Consider the following 25394-nt stretch of genomic DNA (forward strand, 5'->3'; position numbering starts at 1 on the left):
GTTAGCCATGTAGCTTCCAAGTCTGTCAACACTGCATCCCGTCGTGAACGGTGAAGATCAAACTAAAGTAAATTCATGCTAGCTATTTTGTCAGAGAGCCAGAAGCGTACACATCGCGGAGAAAGTTCAGCGTTAAGCAGAGTCAGGTGAGAGATCGTCTGTGTTTGTTTAGCGCCCACTTTTAAAAGCTAACGTTAACTGATAAGCTAACTAACGTTAGATAGCTTATTGAATCAGGTTAGCGCTACCAAAGTTGGAATACGTTGTCAGTTTTGTGGGCTTTTTTTGGAACATTTTATTCATACTATCTCAAACAAAGTAAGTGAACACTTGTGAATTTTTTTTTAACCGCATATGCTATAGTCTTTTTTCTTTCTTTATATAATATCAAAATAATATCATAATAATATTGAACTAGAAGGATCCTATGATATATTTTTTCTTATAGAGTGAGGAATAATTTCTTATTAGAAAATATTAGACAATTTTAGATTTTGCTGCCTATATAGGTTCCATTTCATTTAACTGTCCATCAGCTAAACATTATCCCAGTACAGAAGTAACGTTAGAGTTCTTATAAACATTACGCAATATCCAGTAGGGCTCAAGGAATCAAATCAAAATCCCAGAATCTCACTTTATCCAGTTGGATCTTATTAGATTTTTAGAGGATTTTTCTTCTTATATGATATTATATTTCTTCTTCTTATATTATATTATTGTATTCCTTTAGGATCCATTTGACAAGGATCATAAGTCAAAACTCAGCTTGTGTGTACAATGTCAAAAGGTGTGTGTTTGTCCATAAAAAAGTACTGTATGCATTTGGACGGAAGAAATTAATCAAAGAAAAGGCAAATTTTGGGAATAGTTAGAGCAAAAACTAATTCTTTTACTTTTTAAATTCTTTTTGCTTTGTTAGGATATGAGATCTGAAGGCATATAGGTCCAGTAATATCAACTCTGTTGAGATGGCAGCATGCCCTATCTCTTATGACAGCCACTCTAGCGATTCAGAAAATTGGGATCAAAGGACAGCGTGTCGGTCTGGGAGAATCTGCAGACACTTAAGGTAAGACTGGATAATAACAAATATTTCCAGTCATAGGAGTGTCCACCTGCTGCATGGATTTCCTAAAGTTAGTCTAGTCTACTACATTAGCATCAATAGCTGCATTTGGAGTTTAATATGTGGATTTTAAATGTCTTCTACAATTAAACCCATTGCGGTTTAATTCAAATGTTAAAGGCACAATATGTAAGATTTTCACTAGAAATAATTAGAACAATTTTATATACTTTGTTGACTTGTGTACTTCCATTCTCCCAAATGTTTCCAAAAAATGTTAAATCCAGAGAAATCAGCAATCTTAACCAGTGAAACGGCCCGTGTCATTGCGTCGCCTGTCAATGACGTCATATCCGTGTTACCCTCGTTTTCCGGTTTTACCTCTGTAGAAACCACAGAAACACCTAAGACGCTTTTAATATATTATGTGTTTTATTAGACAGGTGAGGAACTGTTTTGGGTCACATTTTATTTTAAGGTGTCATTGTTACAGTGTAATTATACATTTATAAGGGTGTCACGATTTCGATATTAAATCGAAATCGATCGAAATTAATTCAATGGTATCGAAATCGAAATAAAAAATGGTATCGTCGATACTGCCACGCCCCATGTCGCGTCCGTGATGGAAAGTTCGGATCGTTTTACAGACTCTATTGTTCAATCTCGTTCATCAAAATTAACTAAACTTTTTTTCTAGTCATTTCAGGGGCTTTAAATGTTATACTATTAACATGCAAATTCCCCGAACATTAAGAAGATGTACATAATGATGAATGCAGTGAAAAATAATTTACACTACAGGGAACAAATAATTACTTTACCTTCCGAGTCTTTTGTTCATTTGTCGCGTGACAGAGGCAATGAACAGATCGTTTATGATGAATGACTCATTCATGATGAACGACTCATCACGGTGCGGAAAACAAAACACCTGTTGAAAGGCTGCGAGTCCTCTAACTGACACATCATGGCAACTGCAGATATCGAAGACCCATCAACGGAACTTGAACACCCTCCTGCTTCTCTGAAGTCGCCGGTGTGGAGGTATTTTGGATTTGCAGTGCGGTATGTTGACAACGTTCGCGTTGTCGACAAAAAAGCCACAGTTTGCAAGCTCTGCTATGTGCGTGTACCATATATAAATACGGAGAAAGACATTCAAAGCTTCATTCTAAAACCCCAATAGAAGCCTTAATAAAGTTATTGTTACATTTATGATGTTACTTGTTTTTGTTATATTTTAAATTTGGCAATGGTGTAGTGTACATTGTGAACAAATTTATATTGCATAATGCATAAACGTGTAGTCTAAAAATTGCATAGCAATCTGCGCTTTAAATTTTTTTTTTTTAAATCGAGAATCGAATCGTGACCTTAGAATCGAAAACTTAATCGAATCGAGGATTTGGAGAATCGTGACACCCCTATACATTTAGTACTAATATTAAGCAACTACATGTACTTACTATAGGGTTAGGGTAGGATTTGATTGAGGGTTAGTTGCATGTAATTATGCATAATTTACTGTTTACTATGGTGAGTACATGTAACATATGTAACAAGGACACTAAAATAAAGTGTTACCCTGTTTTGATACCTTAATTGACAGAAAAGTAGTGTTATACAGCTCAAAACAGTAAGTTTTATTGTTTGAATCTCGTTTTCTTTATTTACCGCGAGTAACATGTTTGTACCATGCCTCAGAGACTGTCACGGCCGGCTCGCAAGCCGCAACAAAGAAGGAGACAACACGTTGGATAATGCTCAAAAAGAATAACATTTATTTAAGTAAGAATAATTAAATGAGACGAGACGCAAAACAAGGCAAAGCAACAATCGGATCCAAGACACAAACGGCACGAGAATGGTGAGAACGCGCCCCGTCACAGCTGAAGGGAACTGCTTTATTTGCCGGCATCAGTTCCAACACAGGTGTAACTCCTTAATCAATAATGACGTCACTCACTCTAACTCCATCCTGCAAACCAAACAAAAAGAAACACACAAACCACAAATATAACCCATACTGGGTTCATAACACCCTCCCCCATAGAAAAGGGTTGACATTTATGAATCCCAACTTAAACCCTTCACCCGATAACCCCACATTACTGTATGACACCAACTTCATCTTACCCCCAATGTCCTCAGCAACTACGGGCCCTGTAGAAGCAATCTTAGGAGAGTAAAGGAAAGCAAGACAAAACATTGTTCATAAACAGTTACGAAGAGTAAGGAACTCTAGACAATGCGTCTGCCACCACATTGTCAGTACCTTTGATGTGTCGAATTTCAAGGGCGTATGACTGTAGGAAGAGGCACCAACGAGTCAAACGTTGATTTGGGCACCGCAAAGAGTGTAAATAAGTAAGTGGGTTGTGGTCAGTGTACACGACCAAAGAATCTGACACTGATCCCACATACACCTCAAAATGCTGCAGGGCCCAAATCAGCGCTAAAGCCTCTTTCTCAATCACCGAATAATTTAACTGATAAGAAGAAAACTTCTTTGAAAAATAACTCACGGAACGGTGAATTCCCTCATCATTAGCTTGTAACAATACAGCTCCCGCACCCACGTTGCTAGCATCCACACACAACCTAAAAGGGCGGTCAAATTTGGGAGCTGCTAACACAGGAGCGGAAGTAAGCACTGATTTAGCTGCCTCAAAAGCTTCCTGACAGACAGAAGTCCAGATAAAATCGGCTTTTGCCTTCAGCAAATCAGTGAGTGGGGCCACCACGGTGGAAAAATTCCTACAAAATCCCCGGTAGTAACCCACTAACCCCAAAAAACACATCAACTCCTTTTTGGTGGATGGAGAAGGAAATAGATCAATGGCCTCAACCTTGGCCCGAACTGGACGCACACAACCCTGTCCAACGACCTTACCCAAGTAAGTCACGGTGGCCTTGGCAAACTCACATTTGGCCAAATTGACCGTCAGACCAGCCTCAACAAAACGGGAGAACAGATCTGCAATACGACTCAAGTGCTGCTCCCATGAATCACTAAAAACCACCACATCGTCCAAATAAACCGCGACTCCCACCAATCCAGAAACAACCCTATTCATAAGTCGCTGAAACGTTGCAGGCGCATTTCTGAGACCAAAACTCATAACATTATATGAAAATAACCCCTCAGATGTAATAAAGGAAGAGATCTCCTGAGCCCTTGGGGTCAACGGAACCTGCCAGTAGCCCTTGAGCAGATCAAACTTACTTACAAATTTCGCGGCCCCAACCCGATCAACACAATCCTCAATACGAGGAAGTGGAAAGGAGTCTGGTTTCATCACTTTATTTACTTTCCTATAATCGGTACAAAACCGATAAGTTCCATCAGCTTTATTGACAAGCAAGCAGGGGATGCCCAGCTGGAAAAATGATGGCCGTGCAATGTCATGATCTAACATATATTGAACTTCAGCAACCAGATGTAAGAGTTTATTTGGGGACACACGATAAAAATGTTGGCGAATGGGCTCAGCATCCCCAACATCAATATCGTGCTCCGCCCAATGTGTACACGAAGGTACATCACCAAATAAAGAGACATGATGATTAATAAGAGCAGTCAAGTCGGTACGTTCACTTTCTGTTAAATGGGTCAACATTTTATGGACATTCTTCAGAGTCTCTGAATTTTTAAGACGTCCCAACAGCACCGTATCCTCAGGGAAAGAAACCCCTTCATCAATTTCCTCTTCCAAAGGAGCAGGGGAAATGCTCTCAACTACCAGTGCAGACTTCACATCTGCTCTGGTCTCTAAAGCTTTAGGAGAACGACAATAATACGGCTTCAACAAATGAATATGACACAGCTGTGTTGACTTCCTTCTCTCTGGGGTGGCAATAAGATAATTTAAGTCAGTAACTTGTTTCACCACTACATACGGACCAGTAAACCGAGCTTGAAATGGTGAGCCCTCCACAGGTAACAGAGCCAACACTTGATCACCAGGCATAAATTGTCGTTTCTCAGTTCGCCGATCGTAAAGTGACTTCATACGTCCCTGCGAAGAATGCAATTGTTCTCTTGCCATCTTACCTGCTTCATACAATCTGCGCTTAAAGTCATTCACATAACTTAACAAACTCTGAGGCGGTGTACCTTCAGTCCAATTATCGCGGAGCACAGCCAGTGGTCCCCGAACGGTGTGCCCAAACACCAAATCATTGGGACTAAAATGAGTACTTTCCTGGCTCACCTCACGCGCTGACAACATCAACCACGGCAATCCCTGCTCCCAATCACCCCCCAGCTCTGTACAATAAGCACGCAGTAGGGACTTCAGCGTCTGATGGAAACGCTCTAAAGCCCCTTGGCTTTGGGCATGATAAGCACTAGCTTTATTGTGCTTAATGTGCAACAATTTCAAAACCTGCGAAAACAAATGAGACGTAAAATTAGAACCTTGATCACTTTGCACAATCTTTGGAATGCCAAAAATAGAAATGAATTGAGTCAAGGCCTTCACCACCGACTTTGCAGTGATCGTACGGAGGGGATAGGCCGCAGGGTACCGAGTCGATGCACACATCACAGTGAGCAAATAAATACTACCTGATTTTGATCTAGGCAGTGGGCCTACACAATCGATGATAAAGTGCTCAAAAGGTGGACTAACAGCGGGAATAGGAAACAGTGGAGCAGGTTTGATCTTCTGATTCGGCTTGCCTGTTAGTTGACAGGTATGACATGTCTGGATATACTTTGACACATCCTTCAATTTAGGCCAAAAAAAATGACGAAGGATTCTGTCATAAGTCTTTCTTACCCCTAAATGTCCAGCAAGTTTATCATGAGAAATCTCCAACACCAATGAACGATATTTCTCTGGAACTACCACCTGCAAGATAGGATCCCCAGCAAAGTCACTTCCATGAGGAATCCATTTCCTCACCAACATTCCATCCTGCAAGAGATAACCCTGAGCAACATGCCTAATTTCATCAGGAGACATCACACTCTCAAACAATTTATGGAGAGAAGAATCAAGTTTCTGCTCCTGGATCAAATCAGAAGAGGAAACAGAAAAGTCATCAGGCAAGGAAAATGCTGGTCTACCCAAAGAATCAGATGTTAACCTTGGCTGTGCAGAGGTCATGGATCGAGTTACAGCACAAGCAGTAAATACCTGCGGAAAGTTCTTGTTGCTCTCATCAGGACCTGGAAGGGGAAAAGATGAAACAACAGGAGGTGAAAAGGTAACAGGCCAAACCCTGCCCCCTGCCAAATTATTTCCCAGGATTATATCCACCCCCTCCACTGGTAATGATGGACGCACTCCAACCACCACTTCTCCATTCACAAGTTCAGATGACAACATAATTTTATGTAATGGGACAGATAGGACATTTAACCCAATTCCCCTAATAAGAACACTAGTCTCAGTATCACTCACAGAGGAAAAAGGCAGCACGTCCTGCAAAATAAAGGACTCCGAAGCTCCCGTGTCCCTCAGTATCGTTACTGGAACATTTGTCTCTTTACCAACAAGCGACACGTGCCCATAAGTAATAAAAGGTGCATAATCTCCATCTTTTAACTGGTCAACTGCTGTAGGAGATCCTTCAGAAGACAAGCCAACAGAATTCAACAATGGTGCCACAAGACCTGCTGGTTTAACGCGAAGAACCTTTCCTCCTTTACTCTTAGCTTTAAGCACAGGACACTCATTTTTCCAATGGCCTTTACCACGACAATAGTTACAGATCAGAGATGAATCCTTGGGCATGCGATCTACTTTACCTTCAAAAATATCATCCCTTTTCCAAAACTCAAAACTACTCTTGTGCGTTAAAACATAGTCATCAGCCAACTCAGCAGCTTTAGCAGTTGTTTCAGCTTTCTGCTCATTTATGTATGTTGCTATTCGAGCAGGAACAGAGTTCTTAAACTGTTCAAGCACAATTAAGTTAGTCAACTCTTCAAACGTGGTTACCTCAGATGCCATACACCAACGATTAAACGCAGAAGTGAGCTCCCTAGCAAACTCCACATGAGCCTCCTTTACACCCTTGGACAATGTTCTAAATTTTTGTCGGTACGCTTCTGGTACTAACTCATAAGCTTTTAAAACTGCCGCTTTAACGGTATCATAATCGTTGCAGTCCAAGTGTGACAGGGCAGAATAAGCTTCTTGAGCCCGGCCAGTGAGCACACACTGTAAAAGCAGTGTTCGTTCCTTACTAGGCCAACCTCTTGCCTCCGCTATTCGCTCAAACAATATAAAAAAGGTATCTGGGTCTCGCTCGTTAAACTTAGGCATTAACCTCAAATTTCCAGCAGTGTCAAACACTGGAGAAGCACCCTGCAAAGCATCAGTTGAACCATTTAGCCCACCTTCTCTTATGATCTCCAAGCGGTATTTCTGCAGCTCAACATTAGTCTGTTCCTTTCTAGTTTTCTCACGCTCTACTTCCAACTTCAAACGTTCCTGTTCAAGCTGTAACAACAATAAACGTTCCTGTTGTTCAAAAGTTAAAGAGCCGACATGAGGTTTAACTTGAGAGGTGATAGCTGTATCTGACTTTTCAAACAAGACGGCCTTCTCTATTAGTCTTGTTTTAAGTACCTCTCTAATTGTACTATCCTTTAACCTCTTATCTCCAAGTTCAATTTCATAATGATCCGCAATTTCAAATAACTGATCTTTTGTACATGAACCAAGCAAACCTTCAGAAGGAGAACTAATAAACTCTACAACTAGATTAGACATCTTTCCACCTTAAAATGCACGTTACAAATAGAAGTGTTTTACAAACCTCAGCAGGAGTAATAAAATGGTTCCCTCTCCCTAGCTATAACAAAAAAAAATTCTAGCTAACTCAACCCTATAATCTTCATGTGGTTACTGGTGAGGGGTATTTTAAGCACCAAATCCCACTAGTACAAAGAAAAGCAACCAGCACGCTGGCGACTCACTCATACCATGGATATGCACCCGAGACCACTGCTCTACTCACGTTCGCCACACAAAAATAAAAAAAAATTACATTCTATCCACTTGTTCCAAAAGGGAACGAGCAGCTGAACCTAACCAGGGAACACAAATAATATTCCTCCCACAAAAGGATTTGCAAAAACACTTACCTTCTACAGATACAGTCCTCCACACATTCCGTTGTCAAAACCAAACAAATCCAACGCGTATTTCCTTCAAAGTACGATGTATAAAACATCCCAAACAATAGCGCTTAACAAACGATCTCTCTTACAATTTTACATTCGGTTAATCAACACGCAAATTACCTTACAAAATAACCAAACGCAAAAAAACCAAAGCGCTTCCAAATCATGACGAAATACAACTGGAATTTTCAAACGTTAAAGGACGGACGAGCCCCCATTTGTCACGGCCGGCTCGCAAGCCGCAACAAAGAAGGAGACAACACGTTGGATAATGCTCAAAAAGAATAACATTTATTTAAGTAAGAATAATTAAATGAGACGAGACGCAAAACAAGGCAAAGCAACAATCGGATCCAAGACACAAACGGCACGAGAATGGTGAGAGCGCGCCCCGTCACAGCTGAAGGGAACTGCTTTATTTGCCGGCATCAGTTCCAACACAGGTGTAACTCCTTAATCAATAATGACGTCACTCACTCTAACTCCATCCTGCAAACCAAACAAAAGGAAACACACAAACCACAAATATAACCCATACTGGGTTCATAACAGACAATACTTTTTTTTGTCAAGTGGCTAACATAGCATAATTAGAAATAACTTTATTTGTAGTAACTGTAATGGAGCATTACCTCCACCATACAATTTATTTTAAAATGAAATGCATGCCATTAAGCAACACAAGTAATCCAGCTTTTATTAATATATTTTAATATCAATCTAGCTTTCTGCAGTATGCGACAAGTGTCTAATAGCAGCCACCGAGCGAACGCAGAGAGTAACGTTATAACAACTTTCAACACACTCAAATGTACAGCACTGCGTTACCCCACAATTTTAATTAGTCAAATAAACGGACCTATAGTAATTCAGCACTTGCGGCTGCTTCACTAGAATGAAAAAATCTAAAGTGATCAAAAGTAACTGTAACAAAGTTCAAGTTCAGAGAAGGAGGCGGCGAATGTTAAACTTAACTTTAATCATAAAATAAACAAACAGCAAAATGAGCGCCAGCAGCAGACTGACGGCATATAAGCATAATAAAAACAGCAATGTAAAAATGTCTCTGGCTCTCGGCCAGCCCTGCATCATACGATAGTAACGTTCATAAAACTTCAATACATTAGCTTACCCATGAACATGATTTCTGCCTGAGTCCTTTTGGATTGCTTTCCATCGACTGTGGAGGTGAAGACGACAACTCCCATGATTCCATGCTCATTCACGGCACCATAAAGCTACGCCTTTATTGATTTTAATAAGCTACCTCAAGCGCTGAAACTTATGTACTGTGCCTTTAAATCCATTTTTTATATAGTTCATATATTAAGGCTGTGTTGATGATTATACCAATTAATTGATTTTAATCGATCTTCATTTTGAGGTCTGTTCTCAAATTCCAAAATCAATCTTTTGGTCTCCTCTATGCGGTTTACAGTTGATGTGTGAACAAAAAAAATGTAATAATTGCAGCTTTGTTACTTTTGATATGAAAAAACTTTTCATGACTGACACGTTTTAAATGTTTATTTTTCAACTACAAATTGGAGTAGAAACATAATAGATTGTAAAAGTGTCCACCCCTTTTTTCAGCTGCGCTGGTTCAGGAAGTATTTTTTTCCATTCATTTTTCCCATAGGGATTTATATAAAAAAAGGCTTTGTTAAAGCATTATAAGCCATGAACCAAGCCAACCAGCTATGAGGTGTCAACAGTACAAACTTTATTTTAAAGCAATAAAGTCCTAGTTTATATTATAATTAAATGCATCAAGCTGGTTGTTTTAGTGTTTATATTGATTTAAATAGGGAACTTTGCAGTATGATGTATAATAAGGGATCTTCAGAGATGTATTATAAGGAATATCACAGCCTTTAATATCATATCTGCTGTGCTTTTATCATGAGGGTCTGTTTATAGTATATTATAGTAGGATTTAGCTCCTGGGCAACACAACTTGCATAATTTTACTTAAGTGTACAATGAACTGTAATCTATAATCTTTTGTTTATCAGTGCTGGCTGATATGGTCATCTTAGTGACCTTTCATGCTGCATCATGCAAAATTACAAATTTGGCAATGCCATAGGAGAAATACACTATTCACTGTCACCATACTAGCAAATGTTCAGTGACCGAAAGCCTGTAGTATTCTGGTTTCTTCTCATTGTGTTGCTGACCCACTCCATGTAAAATTAAACAGCTGTCATTACGACACTGATATGAGTGTACATGATTTTAAACTTTTCTTTTCTTGTCATGCTTCTTTTCAAAGGGACTATTCAAATATTTTTTTTAAATGAGGAAAAAGGATTGAGAGCACCTATAATGTACAACTTGCACGTCTTTGTGTCAGCGCCACCTGCTGGCCGTTGAGAAATAGACAGCTTGTCAGATGTAATTGGAAACAATGGCCATAAAAGCTTTTGTTTATTAATTAAATTAAAGGTAAAAGAAACATGGACATATTAATATATATATATATATACACAGTTTATTCGTACATGTTTATATATATACTGTGTGTGTATATATATATATATATATATATATATATTTATATTCGTACGTGTGTATATAGGGTAATTTTCATTATAAGAGCACCCTTTATTGTCAAAGGTTATATCAAAGTACTATTTTGATTGATTTTAGGTCTACTTGATAGCAGATTGTGCATTAAAACAGCCGCATTTTCTTCACCTTTAAATTGGCGTCTTATATACTCAGGATAGAAGGTCATATAATAAGTCTTGGATAACACTTTTTACCTTCATTGACACTCGTGCGGTTGCGGAGAGGTTCACTGAGTTCATTTCGCATTGGCATGACTGCCGTGCTCCATCCCATCACGCTTTTTCTTTCATCAGCCTTTTGTGTTTTCGTGCGTGAGAGAATCTACAGTATCAGGAGATATTATAAGGGACGGGCTACGTCATCGAGGCTGCCTCCGCGTGCCACAGTAGCGGAAAAAGCGACCAGCCATTCATGCTCGCGCGAACGTCTATGTCAGGTTACTATGCTACCGTCCTGCCGTGTCTCGAGCCGATGCTACCTGAGGGCGTCCTTTCTTCCCGGAGAACAGCATTTACAGGCTGTGTTCGCAGCGAATAAGTTACACCGGAGTGCTCGCATTATGATTATGCTGAAGTTTGAAAGTAATGCCCGAGGATGCTAAGTCGCCTGGCAAACCCTCGTTGTGCGAAGGAGCGCGCATCCTTTGTGCGTTCATTCATCAGCTGCTGCCCTGCTGCTTTGTTTTAAAGACAGGCGGGTACGTATACGCGCCTCTCTGTGTGAATGAATCTCAAAAGAGTGTCGCTTCGCTTTAGAAAGTCGTGAGATTATAAGAAAATGTTACCTCTGCGTAGCAAGTCTTATTTGTAGAGAATATTCCCGATGCAGTTCCCTCATCAAATATTCTATCGTTTAGAAATGAGTTGTATGCGTCATTTTAACCATATCTGCATGCAGTGCCCTTCAGAAACGCATTGTCTTGCTGTTTAACATTAGAGGAGCGGTGTCAGCAGTGCACTGAATTATTGATGCTACTTTCTCTGTAAGTAACAGAATGGATTGTGCACTAGTTACTTGGAACAAAAGTCAAGTTTAAAAATGCATTTATTTGGTCTTTTTTTATTTTATTCATCCTGATTGACATAAAGAAGGACAGATCATCAATTGGCTTGGCTTGTCAAGAACATGATCTTGTCCCCTAAGGGGTCCGGAGACACCACAGACAAGCCTTCATCCGAATTCATTGTGTGCTACTTCTGCCTGGCACATTTATGGGCTGATGCAATAGAGAAGCAAAACAAGATCTTGACTTGTAATTATATTGCTGAGAATTGTGGATATGATTGGCAGTGGATGCATGAAATGATCTCTACGCAGCGCAATACTCAGAAGCTGAATGAATGCGAGCCTGTGAACTGAATGAATTTCTGTGTGAACCGCTTAGGGAATCGTCAGACTGCTCAGCTGCTTATTGCAGCTGAAGTTCAGGTTTCACCATCACATTAATGGCTGTGCTAAAACATCAATCAGATAGCAGGACTGAGGAAGCTGCTGAGAAGTGTTGGTAGATCAATTGTTTGCATAGCAGTTAGAGGTCAGACTGTTATTTATTTTTTAACAAACGAATCAGATTATTTTGTTGGATTTGAAGTCTTATAAGCAATATCCAAAACCATTATTTTAACCATTTATTCTGTTTTGCACAAATAAATAATTGTAAGACTATAACAACAATAAAAGATTGTGGTTTGTATATAATAATGATTTAATAATGATAGCATTGTTAGTAATCATCATCATTTTCTTATTGAATAATCACCATTATAATACAACTTTATTGTATTATTAATTAATTTATACTATAATAATAAAACAATTATAATAGTAATAACTATTATTAATATTATACCATTATTTTATTTGCTACATTGTATTATCTATTGAGTTTTTATTTTATTTATTCTTTTTTGCACAAATAAACTTTAGACTAGCAATGAAACAACAAAGTTTGTATATACAATAATCATTTTATAATAACAGTATTAGTAATAGTAATATTATTATTATCATTTAATAGACACTATAATTATTATTATTATCTCATTATATTATTTTATATACTGTTCTATTATGATTTTTTTATTTTAATTGTTGATTTTTAATTTATTCTGTTTAAGAGATTTTGTATATAATAATACAAGTAATTGCATATATTTTTATAACATTTTATATTATACCTACCAATATTAGTAATATTTTATAATTATTATTATTGTCATAATAACTACTTATTTATCATTTATATATATTCTAATCACATAAGTCTTTATTATTTTATTTTGAGAATAAATAGTTATCACTAATTATGCAAACAATACATGAAACAAGTTACTTTATCTGTTAACACAGTGTGCAATTCTTTAGAGACCATTTTGTCTGCGTTTTTAGATTGAATAGAGAAGTGTTAATGTCTGTACACAATTATCTATGTCTGACAGGGACTGTAAAGGACACACTTTGCGGTCCATTCAGTTTCTATTCATATTTATGGGAACACAAGCACATGCAAAGACCATTAAAACCATCTAAACATCACATAGTGACCTCTTGGTTGAATTAAAAGTAATTTTGCAGGCTCAAAGACTAATGTGACCACACTGAATAGTAAAAACAGTCTGATTTTATTCAGTTTTATCAGTGGGATACTATAGGTCATTGTATGTGTGCTCTGAAGCAGTTGGGATAATGGAGCTTGCAGCAAAACAGATGCAGCACAACTTATTGAATTTGTAGCTGCTGTTGAGTATGGTGGTGCTGTGGGCACTGGTCACGCTTGAGTTGGTTAATGGGGTCACAAAGCTCTTGGCTGGTACTGTCATGACAGTCAAAATGAATCAAGAGGTCCATATTGGGCAGCACTTTTCCTGGGATAAATCAAGCCCTATTTCCAGCCTATTAATCATTTATTCAAACAGAATATTCTGCCTGTGCACGCTTCAGTGGACCCTTTATGTTTTTTTTAGTGCAGGGGAAGAAAGAGGCATATCAGCTCCATGCGAAGACCATTTTTTAAAACCGTGTTTTCTACTTTGGTCTATGCTGTACTCCAGTCTCCTTGCTTCAAGGGCATCTGTCTTGTAATGATCCTGTTTCAGCCCCCTGGGGAATGAGAAAAAATTAACAGCACCTGGTCTGGGCATAGGCAGTCTGGATGATACAGTCTGTGTTTATGAAGGATTTATTTGTATTTTACAGCTTATTATATATTATTATTTTAATATTATAATTTAATATAGTTGTGTTCATTTTTTCAGCACAGTTTTGTCCTGGATTTCCAAATTCAGTTATATGAAGTATTGAATTTTTAATGTATTAAAAATCACCTGAAGGGATTAGGTTAAAATTAAACCCCAGTGACTTTTTCTCACAAGCACAGCACATTTCACAGAGGCGAATACAATAAAATGGGAATGAATCCTCTCTGATTACACGGGTCAATACAGTGGCTTGTTGACGGATAAAGCTGTGCTGAAAGTGAACCTGCGCTGCTGTGTTTTTGTTTCATGCAGCATGTTTTAAGGAAGTAGTGAGAAATTGCGCTTTGTTGTCATCACACATCCTGGACTCAGCATCTCTTTTAGAGCCCAGAGTTCATCCAAGTTTATTGTAAGCGCTTGCCGAGTTCCTCACGTTGCGGAGATGCACTCGGGCCACCCCTCCCTCAGCAGTCGAATGCTCACTTGTGTGTCTGACTGTGTGTTGGCTTTTCCTGGCAGTGGTCATCCGCGTGGAGCTCAGCTGGAGGGTGAGCTGGTGAAAATGAGCCTGCATGGAGCCAGCGGAGGACCCCTGGACCACCTCAGGGAGAGGCGGCGTTCTGGAGATCGCTCCAGGGATTCTTCACACGAGAGAGGTGAAGGACAGCTGACCCCCTGCATCAGGAACGTCCCCTCACCCATACGCCAGCACCTCACTGGTGAGTTTTGGCTTCCTCATTCTGTACCAATTTAAATGCATTTGAGTTTTATAACAAACTCTATCAAAATATATTTATTATTCTAATATTAATCATATATAATATGAATTAAGTATATATATATATATATATATATATATATATATAAATTCACTATAGACAGATAATCAATTCTCTGTAATACAAATTAATTAAAACAGAATAAAGAGTATGTATATATGTATTATACACTACAGCATTTCAATATTTTCAATAAGTACCTTATGCTCATTAAGGCTAAATTTATTTGATCAAAAACATAAAAAAAATATATCTTTACTATTTAAAATGACTCTTTTCTGTTTAAATATATTTTGAAATGCTAAAGCTGAATTTTCAGCATCATTACTCCAGTCTTCAGTGTCACATGATCCTTCAGAAATCATTCTAATATTCTGATTTGCTGCTCAAGAAACATTGCTTACCATTATCGGTGAGAAGGTCAATCAAATCTCCAATGAAAGGTACTACAGGCACAAACAAAGGAAAAGACAGGCATTTTTAAAAAATAAGTTTTGTGATACATTTTTAAGGAGTATTTGATCAATAGAAAGTTTAAAAGAAAAAAACTTAGTAACTACAAAAGAGTTTTGAATGGTTGTCATTTATTTATTTATTTAATTAATAATTAATTCATCAGTTTATTACAATCTCTAGCTACAACTATGAAAAATTGTCACTGAATAATTTTTTTTGTTTGTATACATGACGGATTATAAAGGCCAATTCACACTGCACTGAAAGATGCAGTCAGATGACAACAGACACTTTGGGTTTTGTCAGTTTGGTTCAGTGTTACCACTTGGAGTCTGTCAGAGCTTGTTTTCGTCGATTGAACATATCGAATCCGCACTTGTCTGGTGGTGGAATGTCTGAGAAGTGGCATACTGTAGTCTGGAAATTATCCTCGTTGGTCGGCGTCTGTTACTGATGCTGTCTCCTACTTAAGTCTGTACTGGCAAGGTTCACTTGATATTGTTTGACTCCTGTCCATCTCTCACATTGATTCCTCAGACCGTGAACGGGATTCTGGCTGCTCATCACGCTCCACGAGTCCCAGGCCTCAGAAATCATGCACCTCCGTCCTGTTCTATGGCGACTCCCACGGTAAATCCCACAGCTCTGACATGATCTACGTGTGTGAAAACGTCAAGGAGGGACCCCGCAGTTTGAGGACTACAGAGAGAGTTACTCTGATTGTAGATAACACACGTTTTGTGGTCGACCCATCCATCTTTACTGCCCAACCCAACACTATGCTCGGCAGGTTAGGATAAACTTCGGTCACCTCTTTCAATTTGTCTGCTTGTTATTACTTAAATATAATCATTCAATTTGACATATTGTGTCAATGCTGTAACTGGTGGGCGTTGTCTTGAAGGATGTTCGGATCTGGACGGGAACACAACTTCACACGTCCTAATGAAAAGGGAGAGTATGAGGTTGCTGAGGGAATCAGCTCCACCATGTTCAGAGCCATTTTGGTGAGTGCACTATGCTTTAAAAGCTTTATTGAGGTTTTAAATATCTCTTTGGCCTAGTGTACCACATATTGATTAAGTGCCGTATTAGACTGCAGTATCAAAATTCACATGACTTCAGCATAAAGCGAACTGTTTTGTTAGTTTAATGCAGATATATTTCACATACAGAAATGACAACTCGGCAGAATGTCTGGTTTCTTTGCTTTCTTTTATTATCTTCAATGTGTTTAGTCCCCCTTTCTGGCCTCGTCACTTTACTGACCTTAAAATCTATTCATGTTTAATAAAACGAATAGGTCTGATCCTGGATGATTATTGGTCTTGAAAAAAAATTTGCAGGGGTTTTATATTATGAATGTAGAAAACTACAAATTTTCAAGATCCACTAGTTGTAGGTTGTCTGAAGTTGTTTATATTCACCACTTTCAGACAGATAGACACTAAATGCAGCTCTTTTTTAACTGACAGAAATTCTTAAATATTTATTGCACTTGCACAGCCCTCACAAAAATGTACAAATGTATTCTGCATAATAATAGAAACATTCAGGGCTTGAGCAGTGAGCCTTAATTGTTTTGTTATTAAAAAAGTTTCAAAGCGGTGTTTCGAAGGTTTGTAGCAGGGCAATGTTTCTAAAGGGGATGAATTTAAATGGGTAATATTGCAAATACTCTGAATTTCTTTTTCACTTTCCTGAAATTTCCCAACACAAGTGGTATTTGCATGAGATTTTCAGAGGTTTTAGGGCATAGGGGTTTTAGGGATAATTCTTTATATTTGTAAGCCGATAACCGATATATTGGCCGATAAATCTAAATTTTTGAGAGCCTGATTACAAAATTAAAAGTCTCACTATTAAAAGGCACATCCCAAGCACACAATTATAATGTTCTCATTATAATTGTATGTAGCCGATATGTCAGACTGGCATGTTGCACTTAACTATAGCTATATTTTTCCTTTTTGAAGTGATTCCACTCATATTTCAAGCAATTCAAAACCATCATGGAGAACAGCGCGCATCTGAAGTGTCTCAGCTGGAAGTAATAATCCATTATTTATCGGCTTTAATATATCGGCCGATACCGATATGGTGGCTGATATATCTTGCATCCCTATCTAAAAGTTAGCATAGCTGTGTATAATATTTTAAAATGTGATTTATGAATAATATATTAATAATTGTAATAATTATGATAGTAAAGTTTCTTAATTTCAGGATTGTAAGATTAAAGAGAAATACATTTCAAATTTTATATAAACTATAAGTATGTAAAATATAAATTTTATTTTGTAGAATTATTTTATGTAATTATTTTATTATATAAATATATATAATTGTTTTTTTATAAATAATTTTAATGATATATATATATATATACACACATACATACATGCATAGAATATTTTTACATATTTAGAATTTATATTTTATATATAGTATCTTACATTTTTTAATGGTGTTTATATATATATATATATATATGTTGCATATAATAAATAAGCTGGATTTTAGGTGACAGTCACAGCCAGCATTATCTGGACATCTATGGCATTCGTTACAAGCCCGTCTCTGCGGCATTGAAAAAGTTAAGCTTCTACCATGAGGCTCAGCTCAGTGGAAAAATCAGGACAGCACTACAGAAATAACAGCCATATTGAATCTTTCCCTTTTTTCAGTGAAGTGTTTTGTTCAGCGTTTTCATGCTGTCTGTGTGCTGAGCTCTTTCCACGTTTGGCTGGCTTTAAATGGATCAGTGCGTGTGAAGAGTGGGAAAAGCAGGGGGGGTGTGTGTGTGTGTGTGTCTCTGGCATCGGAGCCATTTGCTTATCTTTGGAATAAGTGCTGCTTCAGTAATGGCCGCCTGTTTGTTTTTCCTCTGCGTCTCTCCCTTTTAACTGGCAGGATTACTACAAATCAGGGATAATCCGTTGCCCTGATGGGATATCCATCCCGGAGCTGAGAGAGGCATGCGACTACCTTTGCATCGCCTTCGACTACAGCACCATCAAGTGCAGAGACCTCAGTGAGTACTCATTAACATGACAAATGCACTAAACAGATTTGGCTTTTTGTGCTGGATAACCCTCTGATTGTCACGGCAACGGGGAAACTGGACATTATTCCGTGCTTTTTGGATGTCTGAGGATGGTAGATGCGAGAGAACAGAAGTAGGTCAGTGCCGTATCCAATGTGATTGCCAGATATGGGTCACTAGATGCTGTCAGTGTGAACTGTTTACATTGTAAGCATGCATGTTATGGCTTGTTTATTTAAAGTATCATGTGTATGTGATTTATATGGCTAAATTAAATCAGTGAGTCAACTGCCGAATCGTAATGAGTCGATTTGAATAACATAACACTCTGGAACATGTCAACTGCAGGTGCGCTCATGCATGAGCTGTCTAATGATGGCGCCCGCCGGCAGTTTGAGTTCTATCTGGAAGAGATGGTGCTGCCCCTGATGGTGGCCAGCGCTCAGAGCGGGGAGAGGGAGTGTCATGTGGTGGTGCTGACGGATGACGACGTGGTCGACTGGGATGAAGAGTATCCGCCGCAGATGGGAGAGGAATACTCACAGAGTCAGTTTACTTCACCTGCACCTCAGTTACACACTATTACCTATTTGTCAATCACAGTGCTACTGCATTCTGGGTCATTTATGAGAACTGATTGTTTGTGGTCATTAGTGATGTGTGCTTGTGGTTTTTGAACAACCTTCACCCTAGTGTTTGTACAGGCATGAATGATATCTTGTTATGATTTTGCCCTTGTAGACAATAAAATGGGTGAACACATCACTGTATAGAACACTCTAGCATCTGCATTGCTATACTAATAACAACAATCATAGAACACTGCATAACAACATTATATAGCATATGGCAACACGCTACTAACCAGTGTTAATTTTGTCAGCAAATTTTGATTTAGTTTTAGTCTTAGTCTTTTGACTAAAATGCCATTTAGTTTTAGTCATATTTTAGTCATCTGAATTGTTTTAGTTTTAGTCTAGTTTTAGTCGACGAAATACAATAACATTTTAGTCGACTAAATCTACAGTAGATTTAGTCGACTAAAATATAATGGGTTTAGTTCAATTGTAATGCGTTAATTTAGAATTTCTCTAAAATTTCCAAACCCATATACTCCCGGAGAAAACATCTATTAACCTATTAATATGAATGATTTTTAAATTTGAACATGCAATACAGATACAGATTTAACTGCTGTTACTTAAAAAATATCTTAAAATGAAATAAAACCACTTTTCCTAAAGTACAACACAGTCTTCTTTACAATGAATGATATATTCATTCCTTATAACTACTTACACATCATTCTTTATTCTTTCAAGCAGACATATTTATTTGTATGAATTAAATATAATTAATCCTTATTAAAGCTATTAACAAACAGTGAATGCTTTTCTCTTTTTCTTTTGTTGCTTGATCAAAATTAAGGACACGGACCGCATTAGGTTTATTGCCACTGTCACTTTAAGACGTCGGATCATGTCCAATGACATGCGGATACAATTGCACTGATGCACATCCGACACACTCACAGTTTAAGACATAACCAGCATAGTTTACATGAATACTCTCCAAAAAGGACATTTAGACATACTGTTGTGTATTTCTCCATTCAGACACGAAAGAGAGCTCAATTCAGTAGCCTACTCGCGCGCTGTAGGTGTATTGTGCATGACTGCACGCTTCGGGTTAGGTGTGTGCGTAAAGAAAACCGCACCGAATAGAGCTCTTTTTTGCATCGTCACTCTTATTCAGAGATCTATATGTCTGCTCTACTCATTCTCCCAGACGTTCACATTTTTTAACGTTTTATGACCGCGGGGTAGATCACGTTACAGTAGCCTACAAATGTGCGCATCTACCACACACGCAGGACATCAGTTCTGACGGATCGCTTCCCAAATCGTCACTATCTAACATTTTCGTCTAGTTTTTATTCGTTGACGAAAATGTCAATAGATTTTCGTCATAGTCTTTGTCATTCAAAACTAGGTTTTATTTAGTTATCGTCTCGTTTTCGTCTGTGAAAAAATGTCGTTGACGAATAATTTTCGTCGTTATTTTCGTCAACGAAATTAACACTGCTACTAACTTCTCGGAAGCAAAAGCTAGCAACATGCTAACATAGGGAAGGGCGAGTTTTTTGTCTTTAGCCAGAAAGACCGGATCTATCAAAGATCAGTGTAGCTTTGTAAGGAATGTATTAGTAGGATTAGGTGTAATCTTTGCAATCGAGGTCATAATGGTTTTGTCTTTTGTGTGATGCAGTTATATACAGCACCAAACTATACCGATTCTTCAAATACATTGAAAACCGAGACGTTGCCAAGTCTGTTCTGAAGGACAGAGGACTGAAGAAAATTCGATTGGGCATCGAAGGTAAGAAACTGTGCAGAAAAAATGTGCTTTCTGCTCGTTCACACATTTACACACATTAATGCGATAGTTCACCCAAAAATGAAAATTCTGTCATTATTACTCACCCTCGTGTCGTTCCAACCCCGTAAGAGCTTCGTTCATTTTCGGAACACGAATTAAGATATTTTTAATGAAATCCGAACCATCCACAGACTGCAACATAATTACCACGGTCAAGCCCGAGAAAGGCAGTAAAGACATCGTTAAAATAGTCCATGTTAGAGTTCTCAACGGGCCTGAAAATTACGACCCGACCCGACCCGGCCCTTGGCTTTTAAAGCCTGGACCTGATGTAACCCGACACATCAACATGAATTATTATTTCGGGAAAAGATTAAGCCCGAGGTCCGACCCGACCCGAGTCATTTGCTTATATTTTCGACCCGAACCCGCGGGTCCCGTCGGGTTTGTCGGGCCAACCCGACCCGTTGAGAACTCTAGTCCATGTGACTCCAGTGGTTCAATCTTAAAGTGCGTATGTCAGGTTAAATTTGTAATTATGATTAACACAAAATAGTTAGGGGAAATACACGTTTGACAAGTTGCTGTATTGTTTTGTATGATTTTCGATACCTAAAGGCAGAATATAAGATGAAAAAGTTCGTTATTTTCAGTACTCACTTAAAACTGCTCCTCCGCCCAAACGGATCGCTTGACGTCATAAGAGGGAGACGTCTCCCAGGGCGCTGAGAAAGTGAGTTTGTGAGCTGTGTTGATAATTGTACGAGTGATAGAGCGAGAGGATGAGTGATTAGGACATTTATTTATTTAGTTAGCTATTTAAGTTAGGTAGTTAGTTAGGTATACGCAGGCGTATTTTCACGATGGTGAATTACTGCGTTTGTGCTGGGTGCTAAAACACAGTTAAAACCGGTCACAGAGTCCACTTTTTCCCCAAAAAGCAGGTCTGTGTTCCGTGCCTGGGTCAACTTTGTTCGGACCAAACGCGCTGACTTCAGTGCTGCTTCGGTATCCAAGACTTCGGTCATTTGCATCGCACATTTCTTCCAGTTTTTATGTTTCCACTGTTCGATCGCGCCCGCGTCTCTCTCTCTCTCTCTCTCTCTCTCTCTCTCTCTCTCTCTCTCTCTCTCTCTCTCTCTCTCTCTCTCTCTCTCTCTCTCTCTCTCTCTCTCTCTCTCTCTCTCTCGTGTCTCTCTCTCTCTCACACCAACACCAACAGCCCGCGTATCTAACAGTAGTTCCGCATTAATTAATTTGCACGCGAGTTTTATTTATTTTTATACTCGTGTATTCATGCACCGAACCGTGACGCCCGTACCGTTTCGGTTCAATACGAATACATGTACCGTTCCACCTCTAAGTTATGATATACACCTGCCCAACTCTCCACTGGTTATCTTCACCAGATATTTATGTTCGATAGGAATTATTTAAATTTCTCTTTGCCTCCTCATCTGTCTCACGCCTGGGAGGCTCAAAAGTGTATGGCTGTGGGGGGAGTTTGAGGGGGATTTTGGATCTGCTCAGACTCAAAACTCCCCATACTTGAATAGAACGTTAGTGGAACGTCTCCCTCTTCTGACGTCACAGCTCAGCTGTGTTTTAAAAATATGATCTTGACAGAAATGGCTATAAAGCTTACTGTAGGGTAATTACAGTAATAATTTTAATGATAATTACATTTTCACTCAGACATCTAACCCTTATTTAATATATCTAAAAAAAAATTTAACCTGACATAGACACTTTAATGTTATGAAGCAATGAGAATAATTTTTGTGCGCAAAAACAAACAAAAATAACAACTTAATTCAACAGTCTATACTCCTCCATGCCAGTCTACTACGCGATTCACGTAAGGATCCTAACGCATGCATGTGATCATCGTGCTCAGCCAATAGTGAACCAGCGTTCTGCTGTAAAACATGGAAGAGCTGTACTTTGTGAATAGCCCAACAAAGTGAATAGCGTAAGAGAGTGGCAGGGAAGAGAGGAGAGTTTGTTGAATGAAGTCGTTATTTTTGGGGGGGGGTTTCGCACAAAAAGTATTCTCGTCGCTTGATAAACTTAAGGTGAGCCACTGTAGTCACTTGGACTATTTTAACGATGTTTTTACTAACTTTTCTGAGCCGGCAGATGAACGAAAGTCTTGCGGGGTTTGGAACAACATGAAGGCGAGTAATTGCTGACAGAATTTTCATTTTTGGGTGAACCAACCCTTTAACTAATCCTGAAGCCTTTCTTATACTTTTATACTTACACTTTTATACGGCTACTCAATCCAATGATAAAACCGCTGAGAGACTAAGGCAGGGACTTTATGCACTTGTGACGCAAAAAAAAAAAACATCGGTGAAGAAAAATTAACCAACAATCTCTTAATTATTTTCTAATTTCATTAAACAGTTTCATTTAATTTCATGAACATTTTTATTAAACATGGACCTTTGCTTAAGTTTAATTTCTGCTGTTGGTGGCTCATTTTGTAAATGTAAGCAATTAATTTAGACAAGCTCAAACTGGGTGCCGGTAAGATGGTACAGACGTAAGTGCTCGGCCAGAATCGTCTCGAAGTCGTGCATTTTCGTGCATCAGAAACGGAGCCCAAATTGGGGTCTTGCGCACTAAATGCTTCACTCTCGTGCGGATGCGGCGAGTATAAACCAGGCTTTCTTCTGTGGAACATAATAAAATATATTTTTAAGAATGTTGGCAACCAAACAGTTTCGGCTCCAATACAATGCAAGTCAGTGAGAACCGAAACATCGTCGCCAACATTCTTAAAAATTAACACAATTTTCATTTTTGGGTGGACTATCCCTTGTATTAGCATTCCTGTTAATTCCGTACCTGTGTTTGCACTTAGGATACCCAACCTACAAAGAGAAAGTAAAGAAGCGACCCGGCGGGCGTCCGGAGGTAATTTACAACTACGTCCAGCGGCCCTTCATCCGGATGTCCTGGGAGAAAGAGGAAGGCAAGAGCCGACACGTGGACTTCCAGTGCGTGAAAAGCAAGTCCATCACCAACCTCGCTGCAGCCGCTGCAGACATTCCTCAGGACCAGCTGGTGGTCATGCACCCTGGACCTCAGGTGGACGAACTAGACATCCTCCCCAACCACCCTCAGCCCAGCCCCCATTACGAGCCAGATCCCGATGCCCCGTCCCCGGCCATCTGACCCCCACACACACACCCGTCACCACCCGCCACTTCAGCACTGCAGAGAGAGGTCAGCCAAGACCACGTTGCCTTTCAAGTCCTCTCCCGCCTTACGAGTGTCAAACTGATCGCTGCGGCAGCACATGACCTTTGTACACTATGCCTTTCTTTCCCACAGAACTTGACCAAAGGAGGATTTTTATTTAAGAACACACTCAAAAGTTGGTAATCACTCCTTTGATTAGTATCTGAAGTGATTATTATGGAAGCATATTTATACCAAGGAAAAAAAAAAAAGTAATTGCGACTTTTCTCACAATTCTGACTTTTTTGCTTGCAATTCTTAGAAAACGTCAGAATTGTGAGATGAACTCAAAATTGCAAAATATAAACTTAATTGCAAAATATAAACTTAATTGCAAGATATAAACTCAGAATTGCAAGATAAAGCAGAAGTGTGAGATAAAAAATGAGTTGCAATTACATTTTTTATTTTTTATTCTGTGGCGGAAACGATAAACAGAATTGCGAGATGTAGACTTTGAGGAAAAAGTCTGAATTGTGTACAGCAAACTTGCAATTACATGTTTACAACTTGGAACTGCAAGAAAAAAAGTCAGAATTGTGAGATAAAAAGTCTCAATTACCTTTTTATTTTTTTATTTGGTGGCAGAAACAAGCTTCCATAGATTGTACTATGTTTGTGGTGCTGTGAGACTACTGCTGTTTAACTTGGCAATAAAAAGGAGCACAACCAGCTGGAACACCCTGCAAGTGAGCGACATCATGCGATAAAATGAGAATGCTTCCATTAAAGTCTTTAAGCGTTCTGGTTTTGTCACGTCATGCAACGGAGCACTTGTGGAGCCTCACTTTGATGCATTTCCTCTGAATGAGTCCTGAAGTGATGTCACGTTTTTATTGTACCGTACTTTTCATTTTATTGTTATTTGTAGCTGCATTGCGGTGCATCGAGAGAAAAGTTCTTGTGTACCACTTGAGAAATGTTATTTTAATAAACATGATGAAATTAGATAGTTCGTTAGAGTTGTTTCTAAATATAGAAATTACTATATGCCACTCATTTATCATTTTAATGGAATTATATAGGTGAATCCCATGTTTTCACCCCAAAACAAAATTAAGCCATTTTTAAATATGCTTTCTTTTGACAATTAAGCACATTTGCCCCCCAATATTCTCATGTAATGCAAAAATTGTTATGAAAATGTCATGCAAACATTTTAAAATTGAGGGGCTGTTTACTTAACAGCATTTTCGACTAAAAGCGGCAAGCTTTTTATGCGTTTTGGCCGGATCATTTACATTTAGGGGCCTGAAAGCGTGTTTCAAAGTGCAAGTTTTTGAAAACATTATCGTTATTGTCTTTTGCAGATTCCTGTGAGGGGAGATTGGTTTGACAAACGTCGCCTGTTTATTAAAAAAGAAAAGGAAAAAGTTTTCCATTTTAGTACAACATTGTGTAAATGCACCTTGAATCTGAATGCATTATGAAATATTTAAAACAAATAAACATATTTCTATACATATGCTACTGTTTAAAACAGTAATATTGTAAAATTTTA

At 38.5% G+C, this 25394-nt stretch overlaps 1 protein-coding gene across 3 annotated transcripts; it reads left to right on the top strand.

Moving 5' to 3' along the window:
- Positions 1 to 24843, top strand: btbd10a (BTB (POZ) domain containing 10a). 3 transcript variants are annotated; one of them, XM_056251021.1, is made up of 9 exons: positions 1 to 146; positions 923 to 1072; positions 14504 to 14703; positions 15757 to 16009; positions 16124 to 16226; positions 18133 to 18253; positions 18614 to 18811; positions 20534 to 20644; positions 23514 to 24843. In XM_056251021.1, the coding sequence occupies exons 2-9, from the start codon at positions 972 to 974 to the stop codon at positions 23825 to 23827; spliced, it is 1401 nt and encodes a 466-aa protein (XP_056106996.1). In that variant the 5' UTR covers positions 1 to 146; positions 923 to 971; the 3' UTR covers positions 23828 to 24843. The 3 variants fall into 3 exon arrangements, with proteins under 3 accessions (XP_056106996.1, XP_056106997.1, XP_056106995.1); XM_056251022.1 differs by lacking the exon at positions 923 to 1072 and having other exon boundaries at positions 4 to 146; XM_056251020.1 differs by lacking the exons at positions 1 to 146; positions 923 to 1072 and adding an exon at positions 11121 to 11484.
- The last annotated feature ends 551 nt before the right edge of the window (positions 24844 to 25394 follow it).

Source organism: Rhinichthys klamathensis, unplaced genomic scaffold, assembly GCF_029890125.1.
Source record: "Rhinichthys klamathensis goyatoka isolate OS25496 unplaced genomic scaffold, OSU_Roscu_1.1 h1tg000076l_1, whole genome shotgun sequence".
NCBI classification, from domain to species: Eukaryota; Metazoa; Chordata; class Actinopteri; order Cypriniformes; family Leuciscidae; genus Rhinichthys; species Rhinichthys klamathensis.

Bases quoted from the DNA above. Each gene is read 5' to 3' on its own strand.
- btbd10a (XM_056251020.1), top strand. From the start codon at position 11,372: ATGCCCGAGGATGCTAAGTCGCCTGGCAAACCCTCGTTGTGCGAAGGA. The intron at 16,227-18,132 runs GTGAGTGCACTA...TTTAACTGGCAG, and splicing joins CCATGTTCAGAGCCATTTTG to GATTACTACAAATCAGGGAT. The intron at 18,254-18,613 runs GTGAGTACTCAT...TGTCAACTGCAG, and splicing joins CATCAAGTGCAGAGACCTCA to GTGCGCTCATGCATGAGCTG.